Source organism: Peromyscus californicus, unplaced genomic scaffold (genome assembly GCF_007827085.1).
Source record: "Peromyscus californicus insignis strain IS unplaced genomic scaffold, ASM782708v3 Scaffold_20__1_contigs__length_68692818, whole genome shotgun sequence".
NCBI classification, from domain to species: domain Eukaryota; kingdom Metazoa; phylum Chordata; class Mammalia; order Rodentia; family Cricetidae; genus Peromyscus; species Peromyscus californicus.
In genome coordinates, this window is record NW_026294503.1 from 62,390,292 (window position 1) to 62,404,138 (window position 13,847).

A 13,847-nucleotide genomic window follows, 5' to 3' on the forward strand; every position below is an offset into this window, starting at 1 on the left:
TAGAGGGAGGGAGGGAGGGAGGGAGACAATTCTGGTTTCTATTCAATACCCTCTCCACAGAAATCACTTTATTCAAGTAGTAATGAAGTAGTTTTGTGTGTGGTTACAAAAATTCATGAAAATATAAAAATGTTACAATTATGAGACACTGAGGAATGTAATGAAATATAACATTTAAAATTATTTATAAAACAAAATATTGACCCTTACAAATATATCTCATTACTTACATTTTTTATTTTCATAAAAACTTACTTTATTTGAAGCATTTCTCACTAGTACATTTTACATGAATTAACACCATCGAGACAAGAGTCCTCTCAGGTACAATTTCATTTTCTTAAAAAGTCAAAAAAACACTTGATTTCAGTGAGAAAAATAATGTACACATCAAAGACAAAGACAAAGACCAAGACCACCTCAGCCACCGTGATCAGCCACCATATCTTTTCTTGAGTTCTTCAACAGAATCCTCCTTCAATTCTGATTTTTCCAAGTGATTGAATAATACATTTGTGACTGAAAAAGAAAACAGACTGTATATCATTCTCATTTTAAAAAACCATGTAAAACATAAATTCAAGAGATTAATTTGACCTCTCAAATAAAAGCAGTAATTAACATTTTTCATGAATTCTAGTTTGTGTATTTAAAAAGCTAGTATGTATCTTGCTACCATACACATTTCCCTTACACCCTAGGTGACGTCAATCTAAGCTGTCCACACTCAGCACTTGGCAAACACTGTGACAGCTCATGCTTCTCAGCACTAGACTGGACCAAACTGTCCCCGACAGTGGCAACAAAGCAGGTCCCTGGAGCCAACATTTCTGAATGCTGTCACAGCAGAATGGCTCCACACGCTCCCGTCTCACTCAGCAGACAGTGGGCCCTGCTGGAGGGTGACTTGAAGAGCCAGCTCCCGTCCTCAGAGTACACCCTGGACTTAGACTACTGGAGGGAAAGACACTCATGTGCTATGCACCAACACTGAGGCCAGGGACGAAGGCAGAATTCCTGCTCTCATGGAGCTTCATTCTGCCTGAGAAAAGGAAATAAATGCATATACGTAAAAGTGCCATAACCATGTATTAGAAAGAAAACCAAAGCAGGGGGAGAAGACAGGAAAGGGGACGAACGTGGGAGGCAGGAAGTTACTCTAACCAGAGTCGACGGCAATAAAGTGACCGCTGAGTGAAACCATGAAGTCACGGGAGGAGGTGGTCAAGACTGGAGACACAAGGCCCTGAGGGAAAGAGTTCGGCAAACAGGCTCAGCAGATGAAAATACCTGCCGCCACGCAAGCCTGATGACCTGAGTTCAATCCCCAGCACCCACATCACGATGGAAAGAAGAAACCTACGCCCAAACGCTGTCTTCTGACCTACACACGAATGCAGACCTGTGCACATTGATGATGACTTTTAAAATGCAAAGCTAGTGTCGTGAATTTTAAAAACGTCAGAAAATGAAGTCAGAATAGTAATAACAGCAATACTGATTAGGAATTTGAGAAATGGTTTTGATGAGCTAAAGCAGAGTGTTAGGGATGTGTTTCAGCTGGTAGAATGCCTCCCATTCATGAAGCCCTGGGTTCAACACCTAGAACAGTGAGCTAACTCCAACACTCCCAGATAGTGACAGGAGGATCAGAAGTTCAAGGTCATCCTTGGCTACAAATAAATTGAAGGCTAGCCTGAGATGCATGAAAACTTGTCTAAAACAAAGGAAAAATAACAATAAAGACCTAAGCCAACGATGCATGATCTCTGACTCCATGATTCAAGCTCTTTAGTGAATTTACATCACTATTTACTAGGCTGCATGAAGCTGTAAGGCCAGCTGGTCTTGACATACTTTCTCTTCACATGAATCCAGAATGACTGTCTATACCTAGGTGAGTTCTGTTTCCTATTCAGAAAAAAAAAAAAAAAAAGGATAAAACGGAGTCTGAGGAGATAAAGCACTTGCCAGAGATGCCTCAGGACCAGATCCCAGACCCTGCATGATGCTGGATACTGTAGTGAACACGAGACAGCAGAGGCAGAAGAATCGCTGAGTTCAAGGGCTGGTGGCCTAGTGTATGCAGTAGCAAACAAGAGACCTTGCCTCGAGCAAGATGGAAGACAAGGGCTGACACCAGAGGCTGCCCTCAGACAACCCGCATTCATACAAGTATCAACACACAGTAAACACACTCGTACACTAACATGAAAATACTTTCAAATTATTTAAAATTCTTTTCAAAAGATAAAAGAGAAACTTTTGAGTTAGATTCCTTTTTTTAAAATTCATCTTATGTGTATGAGTGTTTTGCCTGCATGTACATATGTGCACCACGCGCGCATGGTCAGAAGAGGGCAGCATAGCCTATCAACTGGAGTGCAGATAATTATGGGCCGCCATGTGGGTGCTGGGAACTGAACTCAAGTCCTCAAGAGCACCAAGTGCCCTTAACCACTGAGCCATCTCTCCAGCCCTAATTACTTTTGAATCCCTGCTTCTATACTTCCCGATGTTAAGAGTCTCTTTCTCTTGCTGCTCTTTGATGTTTTGTTTTTAAAAACAAAACAAAACAAAAGGTTTTCCCTGTTGTCATCTAGGCTGGCCTCAAACTCAAAATCCCACCTCAGCCTCAGAGGGCAGAGACCACAGTGCATGTACCACCACATCCCACTGAGTGTGCCTAGCGTGCTGACTGAGAACCCTTGTGTGTCACGACTAGAAACAAGGGCCCAAGAGGAGCTCCCGAGTGCTTAGTGCAGGGAGCATCTGAAATGGCACACTGAAGACTGTGCTGACTTTTTCCAGACACAGTCTCTCTGTATAGTCCTGGCTGTCCTGGAACTCGCTATGTAGACCAGGCTTGTCCACCTGCCTCTGCCTCCCAAGTGCTGGGATTAAAGGCGAGCACCAGCACTTGCAGCTTTTGCTAATTTTTAAAACTAAAAAAGTTAGGATTCTTAGCTATGCATGGCGGCACATGCCTGTAATCTTAGCACTCAGCACTCATGAGGGCTGCTTCAAGTTGGAAGTCAGCCTAATCTACTTGGTAAGTTCTAGGCCAGCCAGAGCTACACCGTAAGACCATGTCTCAAAAAAACAAAAACAAGGCCAGCAGAGATGACTCACAGGTTAAAAGGACTTGCTGCTCTTGCAGAGGACATAGGTTCGATTTCCAATGCCTATAAGGTAGCTCAAAACTGCCTATAACTCTAGCTCTGGCCTCCCCGGCACCAGGCATACATATGGGGTGTGTGTGTGTGTGTGTATTAATTTTTAAATATTTTTTAAATTTTATATTTTAAATTTTAAATAATTTTTTTAAAAGAAATCTTGGTGGTACCTGCCTTTAATCCCAGCACTCAGGAGGCAGACAGATCTCTGTGAGTTGGAGGCCAGCCTGGTCTACAGAGCTAGTTCCAGGTCAGCCAGGGCTACAAAGAAAAACCCTGTCTTGAAAAAGCCAAAAAAAAAGCATTCTTTTAATTGAATCATTCACCTTTTGCCTAAAAACAGACCCTCAAACTCTGAATAACTGAAATTTTTTACAGAGTTTGATCATTGTGCCTCACTGTGGTATAATAAGGGCTAGAATTCAGGGTCATCATCTGCCACTCTTGACCCAACCTAGAACCCAGCTGCACTGCACTGGTAATGCTCTGGATGCTATTGGGGTGACTGTCCAAACCCCCAGCATATACTGATCCCTCAATGGGAGGCTTCTGTTCCCCACCCCTTTGTCTAACTAACTTCTGCACTTAGAACTCGGCTGAAATGACTCAAGGAAGGAGCCCTCAGAAGGGATGAGACATGCCCAGTACCCAGTTCTGTGGCCAGAGCCTCTGCATGCTCCACAATGGTGGAATTCATTCTCTGTACCACTGACTCCATTCCAGGAAGGGTCCACACCACAACTGGACAGCCTGGGCTCGAAGCTCCAGTACGGTTTCCTAACTCTAACCGTGGTAAACACCTTTAAGCTCCCCACACCTTGGCTGCCTTCTTAGAGAACGATAATAGTATCTACACTTGAAAATACTGCCAACAACTACAATACAATTTCAACTGCATGTAATCCAACTGCACATCAATGAACTTAATTATAAGTAATTCAGAGTTGATGGTGTGTATCTTGCACATAGTAAACAGCCAGTAGTAACCAATCGGCAGAGGAGGACGAGGAGGGGTGGGAAAGCTTGCTTTCTCAGAACTTACTCTTCCTCTCGGGTCCGGACATGAACATCACTGCCATGTCAAACCTTTTCAGCTGAGAAAGTCTCTGTAAGATTTCAAAGATGAGAGATGGCTTTTCTTTCCTGAAATAGTCCAAACATAAAACACAGATGACTAGTTAGTTATAGACAGCCATATTTTTTCTAGTAACAACAAGTTCTTCACTTTCCCCCGACTGAAGACATTCCAGTATCATTAACGGGAGCACAGCATGGAGTATTGCTGTCTCTCACACAGGGTACTTCATACACGACTTTTCTCTAAACAGAGGTCTTTCCCCATTTAGACAGTTCCTACTTCATGGTTTGTTCTGGTCATCTCTTCATTTCTGTTAACAGTAAGTCTTACTAGAACCTAATGCTGTTATGTACAAAATATTAAGATCAAAGAGAATGAACTTTCCAAATCACTGGATATAACATTACAAAGTCAGAATACAACTACAAAATTCAACTTACTCAATGTAAAAGTCATGCAAAATTTTAATGATTTGATTGAATACATCTGGATCTAGGTTTTTCTGAAACAACTTCGGATACAAAGATGGTTCGATTTTCTTGGAAAAATAAGAGAAAGTTGAATTATGACAACATTCATATTACATGTATTATATAATAACTGCTCAGGTAAAATATTATGAATAATTACTAAATACTAATATTTAATGAGAAATAGTGAGGTTTTATTTAGACACAACTCTGAAAGAAGGATGGAAGTGACAGGGACATAAGATAGTCACAGCTCTTAGCTGGAGAGATGCTCACAGTTAAGAGTGCTTCCTGCTCATGCAGAGGAATCGGGTTCAATTCCCAGCACCCCCATGGCATCTTACAACTACCTATGACTCCAGCTCCAGGGGTTCTGACACACTCTTATGTGCACACACACACACACACACACACACACACACACACACACACACACACACATACACGTAATTAAAAATTTATAATTTAATTAGAAAAATCCATGAAGAGAAGAGATGCACCCCCCTCATAAGAGCATTCCCAAACTACAATTTTAAGTAGAGATAAAGGCAGACTTGATTGAGGTATTACTTGAAGTAACTGTTCACTATAAAAGTGTAAGGGAGTGTTATTACACTTGAAGACTACAAATCTATGATTTGCTGAATTCACATGATTTAATTTAATTCATCATTCTTTTCTTGAGGCAAACAAAAGCTCACTTTCAAGAAAATAAATGCCCAGTACTGCAAGCAATGCCTGGCACACAGAAGACACTCAAGGATTTAGTCCCCAGCCCCTTGGAAGATGAATATTAAAGCTTAGGCTATAAAATGTGAATTAGACTTGAAGTCACTGTAGGCCCTGGGATTTCACACACAGTTCACTTCCCTGATTACTGCATGTCCAGGAGTCTGTCCAGGACAATGCACACTAGGCAAGGAAGAAGCATTTTCTGCAGTTTCATTACACAAAAGGCAAATGTAGCATTGCTATAGCAACCAGAAGAAAGTCTCTGCCCTGCCCAGGAGCACCGTTGGCTCCCTCCCGCTTACCTTTAAATACTGATACAACATATCTGGGGAACTTCTCAGCTGCCTGAAGTCAGACTCCAGCTGGAAGGAGTTGGCAGGAACTGGAGGCAGAACAGCCGTGGCAAACTGATCCGGTGTCTGCTCTACCTTCGCAGAGATCTTCTCACTGAAAGACTGGCCCACGTCCTGCTTCAAATCAACCTGTGGTCTGGAGTATTTTAGAGCATTAGGCAACCAGTTAAAGAAGAAACAGCCAAAATCCAATAAAGGAAAGAGCAACGGGGAATTTCCAACTTCTGACTATGTTAATATTGCTATCTGCATTCTGACAGTGTTCAATTCTTTCAGTGCGTGCGCACGTGTGTGTGTGTGTGTGTGTGTGTGTGTGTGTGTGTGTGTGTGTGTGTGTGTGTGTGTCTGTCCTTGCAAACAAATCTTCACTTTCTGGCTATGAATGGCTGCAGTCACCTGCTGGGTGATGAGCTAGGCCACTCTTTGGGAGCATCATCTTTATCTAGTACAACTCAGCCTTTCAGAAGTCTGAACTAACACAGCTTTAAGATATTTCAAGGAGGGCCGGGCAGTGGTGGTGCATGCCTTTTTTTTTTTTTTTTTTTTTTTTTTTTTTGGTTTTTCGAGACAGGGTTTCTCTGTGTAGCTTTGCGCCTGTCCTGGAACTCACTTGGTAGCCCAGGCTGGCCTCGAACTCACAGAGATCCGCCTGGCTCTGCCTCCCGAGTGCTGGGATTAAAGGCGTGCGCCACCACTGCCCGGCGGCGCATGCCTTTAATGATATTTCAAGGAGGGCCGGGCAGTGGTGGCGCACGCCTTTAATCCCAGCACTCGGGAGGCAGAGCCAGGCGGATCTCTGTGAGTTCGAGGCCAGCCTGGGCTACCAAGTGAGTTCCAGGACAGGCGCAAAGCTACACAGAGAAACCCTGTCTCGAAAAACCAAAAAAAAAAAAAAAAAAAAAAAAGATATTTCAAGGAGGAAGAAATACTTCACTGCAAAGCCACCTAGTCAGCATTTCTGAATAATCCAGACACCACCTTAAATACAACTACTACTAAAGTTCAACATATACAACAGACAAGCTTCATGTGTTTACTGAGTGGGGATGTAAGGCTAAGAGTAGCCCAAGGCGACCCGGTGGGTTTGTGTCTTCTCTACCGCCATCAGTAAGGAAACGGTGTGAAATTAATTTTAAGTTAGAATACAGACGGGCCCGCTTCACTAAGGCATTTGCATACAGACATCGTTACACTGTGTTCTAACTCACCCGGCTCCCACAACCACTCTGTCCCGGCCTCTATGGCTGAGGCCCCTCCTCTCCGATATAGTCTCGGTTCTAAACTATATTTAAAGAGTATTCAACAGTCTTCAGTATTGATGGATGTAACAATGGTAACATTTAAACTCTTCTTTTTTTGGTTTTTCGAGACAGGATCTTTCTGTGTAGCCCTGGCTGTCCTGGAACTTGCTCTGTAGACCAGGATGGCCTCAAACTCAAATTGGATCAGCTCTTCATTTTTTTATCATGCTTATTTGTATCAAATATTCATTCTCATGTTCTCTCTCTCTCTCTCTCAACACTAAAATAAATATATACTGAAGTTCTAGAGAAGAAAATAAGCAAAATCAATTTGATCAAGAATCAAGTCAGGCAGTGGTGGTACACACTTTTAATCCCAGTACTCATGAGGCAGAGAGGCAGGTGGATCTCTGTGAGTTCGAGGCCAGCCCTGTCTACAGAGTGAGTTCCAGGACAACCAGAGCTACACAGACCCTGTCTCAATAAACTACACACACACACACACACACACACACACACACACACAAAGAATCAAGATACTCTGTTCTCCTCTTAATCACCTGTAAATTCCCTCTGGTAAAGGAATGACTATTCCCTAAGCAAAACCTCACAGTGCAGACAGAAAAGCAAACTAGAGCCTGCAGACAGTCACCACTCACACAGCAGTGGTGAGAGTGGATGAGAAGTCTTTCTGTAACCAATTACTGTATTAGAGAGACCACCGTAACAGGAGCTACTCACTGTAGGGCCGGAGTGTCACTGATCTCTTCTATTTTCAACACTTTGGCTCTTGGAGTATCACCTGCGGGCGAGGTGCCCCCCTGGCTTGGATTCTTCTTGCTCTCGATGCCCACGGCCACGGGTGCACTTGCTCCAGCACTCTGCGGAGCAGCGGCACTGCCATCAGACGCATCAACGCTCTCTATCAACTTGCCAGTTTCTTCAATAAAAATCTTCTTGAGTGCTTTCTAAAACAATTAAAATCAATTCTTTAAATCAATACATTAAAAGTGTTCCCATCCTAAGGTCACAAGCCTAAAAAGACTGCTGAGTTCTTACAGCTAATATTCCAGTTAAAAGTAAATTCAATTTGCTGGCTAGACAGATTTAGGAACATAGCATGTCTGGGAATACAAACAATAAAAAGCTATTTGCCTCCCCCGGGCACCGAAATGGGAAGCAAGGGATGTACATAACAGCAGTTACAAGGTGAAAGCTCAGGCTGCCATGAGCAGGAACAGTAAAATAGGAAAAAGGCTGCAGGGCAGACATGGGGAGGCGGGAGGAGGCATGGAACAGACCGGTCGCCTGGGAAGGGTTTGAGGACAGCCAGTACAGGACCCTGTGTGCGCACCAGTGTCAACGCTACCCGGGACCGTCCTAAGGGTGTCTGTGGGCGGAGAGAAGTAGCCCAGAGGCACACGGGAGCCAGCACGGCATAGGGAACCTTAAGTACACGCGCAAGTGCATAACAGCTGGATAGACCCAGGCCAGGACACACATCTGCCAAACCACATTTAAAAGGTTGGTAGGGTAATCCTAAACTGTCTTCCAGGTTAGTAACACTCACAACTGACCAAGGAAGAACCTGACAGGCCAAGCTGCTCCTGCTTCTGCTGCTATGCGGTGTTCTCCAGAGCAACTGCCCAGGAGCTTCTGGACACTGTGTCAGAGTGCTGGGACCACAGACGTGCATCCCCAGTCCAGCTGTGCACGTGGATTCCAGGAACTGAACCCAAGTCAACAAACAGGCCTGCCCAGCTACTGCTTTCCCTGCCTAGCCATCTCCCTGGCCCCTGACTGCCCATCTTTGTTTACATTAATCTTTTATTACATTTATCTACTAGGAAGGGTCGTGTGGAGGTCAGAAGACAACGTACAAGTCAGTTCTGTCCTCCCACTCTGTGAATCCCAGAGAGCCAACAAGTGCTCTAACCACTGGGCCATCTTATTGGTGTTTTCTTTCTTTTTTTAACATTTGTTTTATTTTTTAATTTTGCCTTTTTTTAGTATTTACCGTTTTATACTGTCAGTTATTCTGTAATGTGTGTCTCATTGGAAAAAGCAGTTATGTCTGTCCTTCCGTTCTCTAACCCTAACAGACAATATTTTCTCTACTCTTTTCCACACCTCCAATACTCCCCCCTCATTCTCTACCCTCTCTTCTCTGCGTTCCCATTTCCCCTCAGTCACTGCTTAAATGCTGAGACCCTCAACTCTGATACAAGAATGCCATGAACTACGTTTTCTCCAACAATACCCTAGTGCTCTCTCTGACTCTCAGCACAGTGAAAACCAAGTATGTCAGCTTTCTCCTGAACGTAACTCCAAGCAAAGACAATCCATTAGGACAGACAAAAGCAAGTGGGGAAAACTAAAATCCACAGTACACATACATCCCAAATGACACCCAAACACCATAAAAAAAATACCAAAAACCGTGAGAGCATTCCACTATGGCATACCCCCACCAAGATGACACTTCCTAGATAAGAAAAACGAAGATGATGATGCACCTGAAATGCCAGAGACACTTGAGTTCTACCCCCAAAAGGACCAATGACCATATAATGAACCCAAATAAACAGGTAAGGAAATCAATTCGGGATATGGACAAGAAGTTACCAAAGTGAGTGAAATAATCAGTAAAGGAAAAACTCAGCAAGGATCCAAACAGAAATTTCAGACATGGAAGAATCAATCGATTAAAAACACATCAGAAATCATCATCAATGGTCAATACCAAACAAAATTTCAGAGATGGAGGACAAAGTTGAGCTGATAACAAAATATAAAACTGACTCAAATTCCTTTATATAAGAAAAAATACATAAAAATGTGTAAATGAAATGTAAGGTACTCTAGAAAGAATTCTCCCTAATTTTGTCAATAAGTTCTATGAAGCATTTGTTAAAAGAGTATTAAATAGGTACATCAAAGTTTTCAATATCTTTTAAGTTTACTAGTTCAAAGTTTGTTTCCAATTCTAATAATGTAACAATGACATTTAAGGGCAGAGAGAAATGAAAGTGCTTTACTTACAGGTGACCCACGATGAGGCGGATTATCTACAGGTTTTATCACATTGTGTCTTTGTGTGGAGTCAAGAAAGACATCATCCCAATGTCCTTTCTCAATTAATTCCTTGAAAATAAATTTGTAATAGCTATCAAAATATCCTTAAGCTAATTATGTAACTAACAAATTTATGGATCAGATGGTATAATGATATTTTGGTGAAGAAATACAGTACCTTTTTAATTTTGGAAAGTTCGGTGATTGCCTGTGTATTTCCAGGTTCCAGAAGTAACACAGTTTCAAAGTCTAATGAGCAGTTTAAAACACAACGAAATAGTGAAATTACTTTTATGACATTCAAAACATGACATCTTTAGTTAATAATCCCTTTATTATATTTATTCACATATTTATTTATTTTGGCTTTTTGCAACAGGCTCTTGCATAGCCCAGGTTGTCCTTGAACCAGCTATACAGTCAAAGATTACCTGAATCCCTAACCATCCTGCCTCTACTACCCAAGTGCTGGGATTATAAGCATGCCACCACACCAACAAAAGTCTCACTTTTACTAGTTAGCTCTATTTCAGGCACTAAGAAACAGTCCAGCAATAGTTAGATCAAGTGTTTGTTAAAGTTCTTGTTAAGGTGTTCTAGCTATTTCATGTGGATTTTCATGGAACGCTTACTAGAACCCTGATTTACAGATGATACAAAGAGAGCACTGAATTTAGCCACAGTTCACACTTAATGATGGGGTAACTCCACTAAGAGAACACCATACCCTAGAACATTACTCAGTGTTTACAAGGCAATGAAGCCAAGTGTGGCAGCACAGGCCTGTAATCCCAGTCCTTGGGAGGCAGAGGCAGGAGGACTGGTATGAGTTCACACCTATCCTGGTCTACATAGTGAATGCTAGGCCAGCCAGGGCTAACACAGCAAGACCCTCTCTCAAACATTGAAAAAGTCCAGTAAGATTGCTCAGCAGGTGAAGATCTTGCCACAAGCCTGGCTGATCTGAGTTCTACCCCAGGCCTACATGGTGGAAGGAAAGAATTAACCCTCTGCAAGCTGGCCTCTGACCCTCACATGTGTGTCTGTGACATGCATGCATGTACATGCACATGTTCAATACAGTAAAATATAAAAAAGAAATTTTAAAAAATTTAAAAAAAGGAATGAAATTCTGACGATGCCTCAGCACATATAACTTAAAAAACATGCTAGGTTAAACAGGCCAGACATAACAATATGGTCGTGAGTCCACCTATGTGGCATATTGAACATGATCAAATGTGGTCCAGTGTGGTGGCACATGCCTGTAATCCCAGCACTCAGGAAGCTTAAGAGTTCAAGTCCAATCTGGCTATACAGTAAGACCCTGTCTCAAAAAAGCAGTAATAATGGTGAAACAGGTTAACGACACAGAAAAAGAGTGATTACCAGGGTCTAGCTAAGGGAAGAGTGAGATGAACACTAGTATCTGACACACAAAGTTTGGAATGAAGCAGACAGAAGGTTGCACAACACTGACAATGTACTTTTACTGAAAATATACACTTCAAATGGTAAAAATACCAAATTTAGTGTTGTGCAATCTTACCACAACTTAATAAAACAAAAAGCAATGGGCTGCAGCTAAAGCCTGGCTTGGAAAGCGGTGGTGGCGCACGCCTTTAATCCCAGCACTCGGGAGGCAGAGCCAGACGGATCTTTGTGAGTTCCAGGCCAGCCTGGTCTACAGAGCAAGATCCAGGAAAGGCTCAAAGCTACACAGAGAAACCCTGTCTCGAAAAACAAAAAACAAACAAAAAAAAAAAAAAAAAAAAAAGGAAAGCAATGCCAATTTAAATGTACATATCAGAAAAGAAAAAGCCTGAAAATTTATTCTGTAAATAGTGACATCACAAAGTTGGAAGAGCTGACTGGTGGTGGCATACATTTTTAATCCTAGCACTTGAGCAGCAGAGGTGGGCGGATCTCTGTGAGTTTGAGGGCAGCCTGATCTACAGAGTGAGTTCCAGGGCATCCAGCGCTGTTAGACAGAGAAATCCTGTCTCAAACACTCCCACCTCCCACCCCCCATCCCCCCAAAAAAGAGAGTTGCAAGAAACACTAGCACAGGGCCTGGATTTAATCCCCAGGACTCTGTCTTGGGGTTTCTATTGCTGTTATAGAACACCATGATCAAATGCAAATTGGGGAAGACAGGGTTTAGTTCAGGATTCTTAAAATCCTCAGGTCACACTCCATCACTGATGGAAGTCAGGGCAGGAACTCTAACAGGCAGATCCTGGAGGCAGGCAGTGATGCAGAGGCCATGGAGGGGTGCTGCTTAACAGCTTGCTCCCCATGGCTTGCTCAACTTGCTTTCTTATAGAACCAGGACCTTCAGGCCCGCAGGGGTGGTACTGCCCACAGTAAGCTGGGCCCTGACACACCCATTAACAATCAAGAAAATGTACCCCAGGCCTGCCTACTGGCCAATGTGGTTGGGGCATTTTCTCAACTGGGGCTTCCTCTCCCCAGATGACTCTGGCTTGTGTCAAGCTGAGATAAACTGCCAGCACAGACTTCCAAGGAAACAAAAAGTGAAGAACAATCTGAAGACGAAGGAACAAAGGGCAAAGGCAACCAAAGAGACACAAGCAACAGACAAGTCAGTGTTCTCAAGAGAGAAAAGGAACCTCAGGACAAGATCACAGGGAAGGAGAAGAGGACCGCATAGAAGATTGAGAGAGGACAGCAGTGTGTGGAGGCACACGCCTTCGATCCCAGCACTCGGCAGACAGAGAGAGGCAGGAGGATACCTGGCTCCGGGACAGCCCACAGGGCTGTATCAAAGACCCTGCCTCAAACATAAGAAAACAAAGAGAATCACTATAGCCCTCATGTTCCTCAGTGCCGGCTGCTGACCCCCTTCCTCATCCTGACTACTTCTCACTTCTCCAGTTCATCTACAATTCACATTTTCCTTCCTGTCAGGCGGTGACTGACCAGAGTAGGTTATAAATAATCAAGCACACTATGGAAGGTGCAGTTTTCAAACTCACCTCCATCTCCAGTGTGCTTTGTGAAGTGCAGTTTCCTTGAACTGTGAGAAGCTACAGAAATCTTTGCTTCTGCGTCTAGGAGTCTTATCAGGGTGAGTGTGTGAGTTTTTACAGTCTTACCTTGCTTGGCCTCATTCAACTTTCCCAGATGTGTTCTTGCAGTTCCTCTCCTGGCAAAAGCCTTGGAATAGGAGCCGTCCAGTAAGATGGCTTGTGTACAGTCTCTTTCAGCTTCTTCATACCTATTGAACACGATAAAATGACTAACTAGAAAACATGCAGCTTACAGAAAACCGAACCCTGGGCCTGATGAGATGGTTCGGTGGGTAAAAGTACGTGTTGCCAAGCCTGAGGACCTGAATCTATTACCTGGAATCCACATGGTAGAAAGAAAGAATCACCAGCTCGCACAGTGGTCCTCTGACCTCCACGCCACATGCCGTGGCACATGCACACACAAGCATGTACACACGCAGGCAGGCATGAAAGCACACGATAGATAGATCGATAGACAGATAAATGTAATAAAAATAATTTTAAAAATAATACACATCAGTATACTTATAAACTGTACAATGTCTGTCTATTAACAATGTAAAGATAATAAAACTCTCATGATATATACTATGCCACATGTACACACATTCCTTGACTCTAAATTTAACGTTAATGTAAAGCTTAAGAAGCAATCGATCAGCAGAGGCTTGGCTCAGCAAGAGAGCA

The 13,847-nt window shown here is 42.9% G+C and overlaps 1 protein-coding gene across 5 annotated transcripts in view; it reads right to left on the minus strand.

Moving 5' to 3' along the window:
* Positions 1-217: 217 nt before the first annotated feature.
* Positions 218-13,847, minus strand: part of Rpap3 (RNA polymerase II associated protein 3) — a 31,221-nt gene continuing 17,591 nt past the window's right edge. For 4 of the 5 annotated variants that reach the window (XM_052748790.1, XM_052748793.1, XM_052748792.1 and 1 more), the window contains exons 10-17: positions 13,245-13,366; positions 10,304-10,374; positions 10,093-10,194; positions 7,792-8,018; positions 5,759-5,945; positions 4,695-4,792; positions 4,219-4,319; positions 218-519 (exon numbers count right to left, since the gene is read on the minus strand). In XM_052748790.1, the coding sequence (XP_052604750.1) occupies positions 434-519; positions 4,219-4,319; positions 4,695-4,792; positions 5,759-5,945; positions 7,792-8,018; positions 10,093-10,194; positions 10,304-10,374; positions 13,245-13,366 (994 nt within the window). In that variant the 3' untranslated portion in view covers positions 218-433. Of the gene's footprint in view, positions 520-4,218; positions 4,320-4,689; positions 4,793-5,758; positions 5,946-7,791; positions 8,019-10,092; positions 10,195-10,303; positions 10,375-13,244; positions 13,367-13,847 lie in introns of those variants that run through there. The other variant, XM_052748794.1, reaches the window with a different exon arrangement.